Raw genomic sequence first — 8,864 nt, forward strand, 5'->3', positions numbered from 1 at the left:
GGTTCCACAAAAATACTAGAAAACCTTTTTCACTGTAAGGGTTACAGAGCCCTGGCACAGGCTGCCCAGGGAGGTTGTGGAGTCTCCTTCTCTGGAGACATTCAAAACCCGCCTGGACACGTTCCTGTGTGACCTACTGTAGGTGATCCTGCTCTGGCAGGGGGGCTGGACTAGATGATCTTTTGAGGTCCCTTCCAACCCCTGACATCCTGTGATTCTTCTGAGAATTCGGATATAAGAGTGCAAAAGTGCAAAAAGCACCTTAAAGAACACAATACGTTGGACCATTTTACAGTAAAGATGAATGTATGCCTACCTCCCACAAAACCGACTCACCCACAGGGCCTAATCCCTTTGGGTAACCTTCCAGCTAAAGCAGATTGAAACCAGGGTCCCACCTACCTCCTCACCAATGCTCTGGGGAAACTGACACACGATGTGTAACCAGGGCCCTGCACAGGCAAAGCCAGACATGCAAAGTATAGAACTCGCCACGTTGAATAACAAGTGAAGACAGAAAAGAAATAAGGAAGGTAATGACACCAGTAGCCTGACTGAAGTGGAAAAACAACAGTCACTTTACACATGACCAGAAAGACAAAACAGTTGTCAAAAAAACCCAAAACCTAAATTGCTAGGCACTTGAGGGCACTGAAATACAAAGTCAGCTCTAAGTCCTAAATAACTGCTTTAAAAGCCTAGCTTTACTTTTGAAAATTGTTAGCCTTATCTTTGCTATAAGTAGGAAATAAAGCAAAGTTTACAGATCTCCTAAAGAAACACAGCAGTAAGTACATAATTTCTGTTCCATTTGTCACTGATCTCCAGGGTATTAAATTGGAGATTTTTCTTATTCATTCGAATAAAAATTTAGGCTTCAAAGATTCAGCAATAATTAGTTGTGTTCTTAATGAAGAGAGAAGTGACAGCAAAAAGCCTTTGCTGTCCTCACGTACAACAAAGCTGCAGTGTCCAAGCAAACACTTACCAATTGCTAGACCGTCACTAAAATTGTGTAGCCCGTCTCCCATAATCACCATCCATGCCAGAGTTGCTATCCCTGCATCCTTCAGTTCTTCACGTGAGTAGCGCTGACTGTGACTGTGGGGATGATGGTTCTGATGATGATGGTGATGCAGAATGTGATGGTAGTCATGGTGATGATGACTAAGATGATCTGTCTGTCCTAGAGTATCATGTAAGTGAGAATGACATTTGTTTCTACAGCCCCTGGACACATATTCATTGTCAACCTCCTCTTGATGTGAGTGAGCTATCATCACTTCTTCTTCTTCTTGGACAGTTGGCTGCTGAGACATGAAGGGCGATGGATCTTGAGAGTCTGTCCCTAGATAGCCCTCAGGCCCTGTTACAAAAACCCAGAGTATAATATTACATATTTTTAAAATCACACAGGAAGCAAAGATACAATAAACCATTTGAATAAGTGATGCTGTGAAGATGAAACTAAATCTGTAAGTTGAGACTGATACTCCAGCTCCTTGTACCGGAAGTTTGGGGTTTTTTTTATCCAAGGGTTTCCACAACTTATTTTTCTTCAATCAGATTTCTGAGATAATTCCCACTAGATCAAAATAAGAAAAACTTTCAGTTTCTGTCACCTGCTACTGAAGTAACCCCTACATTATGGCCACAAATGCCTCCTGAAAGGTAAAAAAGCTTCTGATCTTCGACTCAGTGCAATTTAAACACCACAGCATAAGGCTCTAGTGTCCCAGTTTCACAGCAGGAAAACTGTTCAATGGCTTCAGAAAGACAAAGTGTTTGGAAAGCATATGCCATTTATTCATCTTAGGGCTGAAGAATAAGAGCATTACACTACAGATAATTTTGGAAACTCCTGTATTTCATATAAATACAGGAGCTTAAGTCTAAACACCTGAAAAATAGACACTCAAAAATAAAGTCATCAAAACTGACCATGAAGCACCCTCATATAAACATCAGTAGCATACTGTTCATAATTATTCTGAAAAAACTAATACTTCTTTTAGCTACAAGAGCTAATGAGCATCTAGTAACATGTGGTTTTGGCTTACAGCGTGATCTTGGGAAGACTTGCATTCCAAACACTTAAAGTAACCTCAAGATTATCAACCTTATAAATAAGTACCCAAACTAACAAAATTTAGACTTCGGATGTACAGAATTCTAACAGTCTAACAAAGCACAGAAGCCTGTTGGCAGAGCTGCATTTGCAGCAGGCATAGCCAGAAGAACTTCACAGAGTGACTTCAGCTTCTGCTATTAAATCCAGGCTTAAGCTTTCAAAACTGTGAACACGCTGCTTCCAACCTATCGACCCTTTTTAAGGGAAAGCAGCCAATAGAGCTAGTCCTCTACATATCAACACACAGGTTTTGTTTTGAAAAATTCAGGCAGGTAGTGATCCAATCTACAGTAAGAAGCTGATTTACAAGCTGCCATCAATCAGATGGTTTTTTAAACAGTGCTGCCACAAAATAACAACTGTGCAATATTATTGAGACTTACGATCATCTGTATCTAACTTGTCTTCATTCGCTGAAAACTTCTTACTTTCTCCATCATCTTCATTTTTTTTCTTATTCCAAAAGAAAATACTGTAGTTATAAATATTTTACTTATTTTTCAGGATATACATGAGCAACATTATATTCACAACATTTATGCAGCCTGCACAGAAAGAGGACAACATGGAAGCCACATAAAGAGTGCAGAAGAGGAATCTTAAAAACTCAGCTAAGTAGACTAAGAAGATAGAGGTTCCTCAGGCTCCACAGGAGGAAAAAAGAAAAAAACCAAACCACAATCAAAAACAAACCTACATGCATAAATACCCCACATGATTGCACGAGGAATAAGTAAAGGGAGTTAATCCGAGAAGCGGAACACAACAAATACTGAGTAATCAAAGTTATTCCACTAATTATTTTCGATTGTAATGTCAGCATAATGTTTTTTTCCTAGTGTACTGAGGGAAAACCGAGTAACATCTCTAATAATTGCTCAATAATGTCTTTATCACAACAATTTATGATCAGTGACTCAGTATCTAGAAGAGTATAATTAGTCCAACAGAAAATTTATTTCCAGTGGCTGCGAGAAGGACAGAGAAAATACTTGCTTTGGTTGGAATTCATGTCCTCTCTTAACAAATACATTTAGAGACAGTGATCCTGTTGCATGGAGTTAGTTTAGCTTCAGTATAAACCACACCAATACAATCTCCCGTGACCAAAGTGAAAGAGCTTACACGGCATCTGCTCCGAAACCACTGCCTTAATGACTAATTTAACAATAGAACTAAACAAAGATTATCAGTCATTGCGGTAGCCTACAAATGAGCTATTTTTAAGATAAGTAATGAGTAGCTTACTAATTTTCTTCAAGCAAATCTTAAGATTATCACCAGCTTTTACCATATCATTTTACTGAGTCAACTTTTACATCACTGTGTATACCTGGCTATAATAGTCTTTGAAGAGCTCGGTTACCAACAATTGGCAAGTTTTCAACATTATGACCTGCCAAAACTCAGTTATTATTTACCTTCCACACAAAAACAGTGCAGAGGAATCTGAAAGTTGCCCTGCTCTTCCTTTTGCAAGGAAAGAAGAGAAAGAAACAAGGGACTTGACAGACTGTATTTCCAAATGGAATGCTATCTAACGAAGTCACTTTGTACAGTGTAGTTGGATGCTTAATTACATAAGCACTTACTGCTACCCTTGCCCATTTTGTGCAAATGCCTCTCTCAGAGGGAATATAGTAACTGCACATGCCCATCTTATTTTATTATAATTTAAATAATAATAATAATAATAATTCAGATAGTTATATAATCATCTTGAGCTGTCAGAAGGAAGTCAATAACGAACAGCAACTTCTTAAATTGCTCTTAAAGGATGCAATTGGAAGCTTGCTTATTAAACAATTCACTGTGGTGGTCAAACCTGCACTGTATGTCAGGTTAAGGAAACAGCTCGGAGCTCTTCCATTAACCAGACCACACAAAAAAGTTATCAAATAGTCTAAAAGTATAGATGTCACTAATCTAAATGGAATTACAATGCTAATCAAGTCAGCAATCACTATTAAATCCAGATATGTGACACTCCAAAGCTTTTTCTAAGTGTATTCAGATATGATCATGCAATACAATACAGCTTCAAAATAAGTAGTTTCTCTACCTTTTTCTTCTTGTCTTTAAACTGCTTTATTAGAGTGATCAAATGCTCCACCAGAAACATGAAATACAAGCCTCCAAGTGCTGTAAGTCCCTTCCAGGTAGAATCCAGGTAAGCACTCTCCTCTATACTTTGAAAAACAAGATGTTTGAACATAGCGCCTTTGTTTTGTTCAAGCAGAGGTTTTTCATGGTGATGGTGATGGTTTCCATGAGACTAAGGGGAGAACCAAATGGGGAAAGTCATTGTATTCAAAAGAACTGATAAACATAAGAAACATAGAAAGTATTCTTCACATTCTTCTCCTCCAGTCTGAAGTCCAGACTTGACAGTTTTCACAGGGTAAACACTCTGGATACAAACTGAAACAATTACAAATGAATCCGCTGATAGGAAGAAACACTGTAAGGACAGAGCAGGTCTGGCATTCACCCTCTCACTGAAGCTACATGCACACTGCTCAATACAAGACTGCCCCCACAAAAACTCCTGACATCGTCAAGGAAACTGTAATTTTAAGTAGTAGTCACAGCCAGCACACCAATTACATTCCCATCTAAGACAGCTCATAGATGTCAAACACCTTTTTTTTTTTTTTTTTTTTTTTTACAAAGAACTTCTCAGTAATTTCCTTCTTTAAAGGAAGTCTGACATTCTTCCCCTTCTCACTGCCTACTGATATAGTCAGAATCAAAAAACTTCTAGGACACCTCACTCGCACATGTTTAGGTTTATACAACCTCGCAAATGCAAAATTAACTGAAAAGAAAAAGAAGAACCTGAAGAATTACAGACAGGGCTCAGAAACCACCACAGGATATTATTCAGGCCTTTTAATCTTTATCTTATCTGAAATCTGAAGCAAGTTACCTCAGGAGGCGGGGAGGAGGACAGGGAGAATGCCTGCTTAAAAGCTTCAAGAAAAGTAGGAATTTGGCAATCACATTCCAATTTCATTGTTCGTATTGCATAACAGCAATAGATAACTCCAAAGACTATCAAGTAATGTTTTTTCCAAGACTTCAGAAATGCTGGATTCCCATAAAAAATTACAAAAGATAAGCATTCAAAACAAGTGGCTGATAACAGACCACAGTAGATGATCTACTCCACATTTGAAGTGTACAGTAAGGGATTTCCACCATTTATGAAGTTCATTAAACTGGATAAAGAAGACAGAAGGACTGGAGTAAGTGACTAAAAACACTTGTGCAAAATTCTTGTGTGCAAGGAACAATGAATGATTTGGCAGCATATATGACTAAAAATGGGAATTAGATTGAAAGATAATGGTGTGAAGTTATTATACTGTAAGGACTGTGAAATGAATAATACAAGCTGTTCCAAAGAGGAAACCTTTCCATCAAATAACCTACCTTAAAAGGTTGAGAAATGACTCATCAAATAGGTATTAATTAGTAAAAATCACAATTATCTTAAAGAGGTATGGACAGGTTTCAAATTCTCTGCTTTAAGGCAACAGAAAGTAATTAATACTTACATGTGGAAGGAGATGTAAGAAAGCATCTCCACTCAAAGTTCCCACAGCCAATGCCACAAGAAAACTTAGAAGAAATTTGAAAAATACACGATTCATCAGTGGTACCAATATAACACCCAATAAGGAAAGAAAACTGATGACGGAGATGGATATAAAGCCACCAATCCAAGCTGGTAAGAAAAAGAAAAAAAGTAAGAATAAATAACAGCTACATGAGATTGTTTGCTTAACATTCCTATTATCAAACACTCCTGATCATTCGATTACTTGGATGTTAAAAAATGGCACATAACAAAGATTTCTCTCTAGACATAGTCTATTGCCAAATGAAAATTACAAAATTGCTTCAATTTTGAAATACAATTCTCAAATTTATAGCCAATATAAATGGCTTTCCAGTAGCTTTTATTCCATGTTAAAAAACCCCAACCTACCGATTTGCAGAGAGTAACTTTTTGGAGGAGTTTCAGCTTTTTCACTGGTTGCATGGACTATGCAGTACTTCCCATCAATCTGATTAATAAGAGCTGGACAGAGGTAGCTAAATTCTGTAGCAGTCAACAACACCTGAGTGCCTATTCCATGGGACTGCATCAGTTTCGACGCACTGGAGCACTATGGAAAGACACATATGTTAAAGATTAACCAGAACCAAAACACCATGATATATCTCAAGAAGACTGCACATCCTATTTTAATTGAAATGCAGTGGCATCACATGAAAACAGCTGTATCAACAGTAATTAAAGGCTAGTAGGAACCATACCTCCACCTCTCTTCTGGCCCAGAGAGGTAGTTTGGGAGTCCTAGCAGATGATGTGCAATTATCACTCTTTATCAGCACAAAGGGGCCAGATGCTTTGCTGTGCAAAAAGAACCTAACACCTCTTGTTCAGTTTTAGAGATCGTATAAGGAAGTAGTAATGAGGGTTCTATTCCACAGTAATTGCTTCCATAAAACGTTAAATCTTGTATAGAATGTGTTTTGCATACGCTTCTGCCAGTAAAGAGTTCCCCACTCCACAACCTACAGACTCGCTGGGTGCAAGTAACAGTCGTACTCCTGCTCCGACTGTGCACAACACAGAAATAACTTGTGAATTCAGCACCTAGGATCATAGGCTACACAACATCCACTCTGAATTACCTGGCATGGCTGTGTAAATTAAGACCCCCAGAGACATGTGCTTTTTAAAGCCTCTGATGGAGAAGGATCTGATGTTGGAAGACTGTGTACAACACAACTACAGACCTTATCAGCACTAACTTTTACTATTTTAAAGTAATAGATAAAATTTTGCAGCAATCTTTTACAGTTGGTCTCTACATACAATCTTAAAGAAGACAGGGAATGAGGGTGTTAAAGGAAAAAAGGTGACAGTTAATTTGCTGCAGTTCTACACTATCTGCCATAGGATTATCTTACACTTGTGAGGCAACTTTGACAAGAATGGCAGTGTTTTAACTAGATTTTTAATTTTTTTTACTTTCACCATTTTATTAGGAAATCAAGACAGATTCTAGCTTTAAGGCAGAACAGCAAGTTTTAAATTTTAAGTGGTTTATATTTTTAGTAATATTTAAATATATACCTATACAAAACCAAATGTATGTCTACATTTACGTAAATATTTCTTTTTAGGAAATAAGAAAATGAAAAATACCTAGATTGCATATATATTTTCCTCTGAGCTTGTGAGCATAAGACAGCCTTCCTTCAAAATGTTAGCTTCCCTTGAAAAGTTGTTTGTATGTGTTTTGCTATGAGTACTGCTACAGCACAAAGCTTGTACCCAGGTAAAGGACGAGCACCTGACAAATAAGCTGTAACAACACTCCTAGTGGATCTGAAGCCCCAAGAATACAACAGAATCAGTCTCACCTCTTGGGTGTTTTGGTTTTTCAGTTTAGAATACAGGTAACTTCCTCTTTCTAATTCCTTTGGAGAAGTATGAGACTCATTTGCTTTGCTGTTAGCAAGCCAGCTTGCATTGCTGCCACCTGTGGCATTAACAGCATTAGAGTTGGTCAGACCTAAACGAGCAACCAGCTTGACTTCTCCGGGCTGCACATTCTGTAATTCAGAGCGGCCATCTGTGGGAACAGTGATGACAGATGCTGTTATTTCATTAACAGTGTTCTTGCTGCGTACAAAGTTCTGCTGATGTTCTACGTTCTCTCCTTTGTGAGGTTCCTTTGAATGACTGTTCCTGTGGTCTTTGTTGGCATCAGATTCATGGTTTGGACAAACAGTCTTCTCGGTGTTTTTACTCAACAAAACGTGATTATGATGAAGGTGATGATCGTGGTCATGATCATGGTCTACTTTAATCCTTTTCATTTTGTCTATACCTATGTTCTGGAGCAGTTTTCTAAACCCTTCAATCGACAGAGAGTTGTTTTCTCCATAACGATGAAAAAGTTCTTGAAGGTGAAACTTCTGTATTAATCCTGCCAAGTCAATATTAACACCAGCTGCCTTTTCTGGAAAAGTTCTCTCCGATGCATAACTTTCACACAGTAGTATGGAAAACGATACAAGGAAAGTGACTGCTACTGTACTCTCCATTGCAGTTTTTTTAACAGCAGCAAATTTTAACAGCTTGCGTAAAACTGATCACATCTTCCTCTGTAATAGAAGTTCACAATTTGCTTAAACGAAAGAAACCCACAACAAATAAAATCAACATCCCCCCCGCCCAAAGGATCAATGCAGTATGAGAGGAACCATTAAAATTTCTGACACATTCAGCATTTTTCCCAGATGCAGAGCCTCAGGCACCAGCTACATGCCACAGCTAGGTCGCTGGTCCTAAACACCCCCCAGGTATAAGCTTACCTTTGTTTTTAGCTTGGCCTGAATCAGTTTTCAAACACAAGCTAAACGATGAGAGCATCCTCAAGGGTGCAGAGTTCTAGCTTAGGCTTTTCTTGCGCTTAAAAGCAATAAGCAATAAATTGCTTATTCCTTAAAGGAATAAGCAATATAAATTATTTGTTCCAGCTCAAAAATATCCACATTCCCAACGTTTCATCGCTGGACTTCCCCGAGCTCCCGGCAAGCCAGCAGGGTGGCTTCACGGAGCACTCCACAGACACAAAATACCTGTTAGGCCGTCCCGTCCCCCCTGTGGGTGTTTTCGCACTGCTATCGCGCCGCTCCTCACCGGGCA

At 38.5% G+C, this 8,864-nt stretch overlaps 1 protein-coding gene across 1 annotated transcript; it reads right to left on the bottom strand.

Moving 5' to 3' along the window:
• Positions 1 to 988: 988 nt before the first annotated feature.
• SLC39A6 (solute carrier family 39 (zinc transporter), member 6) lies at positions 989 to 8,260 on the bottom strand (the record flags this gene model as incomplete). Its single annotated transcript, XM_009878103.1, has 6 exons — positions 7,574 to 8,260; positions 6,126 to 6,306; positions 5,692 to 5,861; positions 4,194 to 4,406; positions 2,515 to 2,584; positions 989 to 1,366 (listed from the first exon to the last, which is right to left on the bottom strand). Coding segments are annotated over exons 1-6 (1,699 nt in total), but the record flags the coding sequence as incomplete, so codon positions are not given.
• Between the last annotated feature and the right edge of the window lie 604 nt (positions 8,261 to 8,864).

The sequence above is a fragment of the Apaloderma vittatum genome, unplaced genomic scaffold (genome assembly GCF_000703405.1).
Source record: "Apaloderma vittatum isolate BGI_N311 unplaced genomic scaffold, ASM70340v1 scaffold15071, whole genome shotgun sequence".
Taxonomy (NCBI): domain Eukaryota; kingdom Metazoa; phylum Chordata; class Aves; order Trogoniformes; family Trogonidae; genus Apaloderma; species Apaloderma vittatum.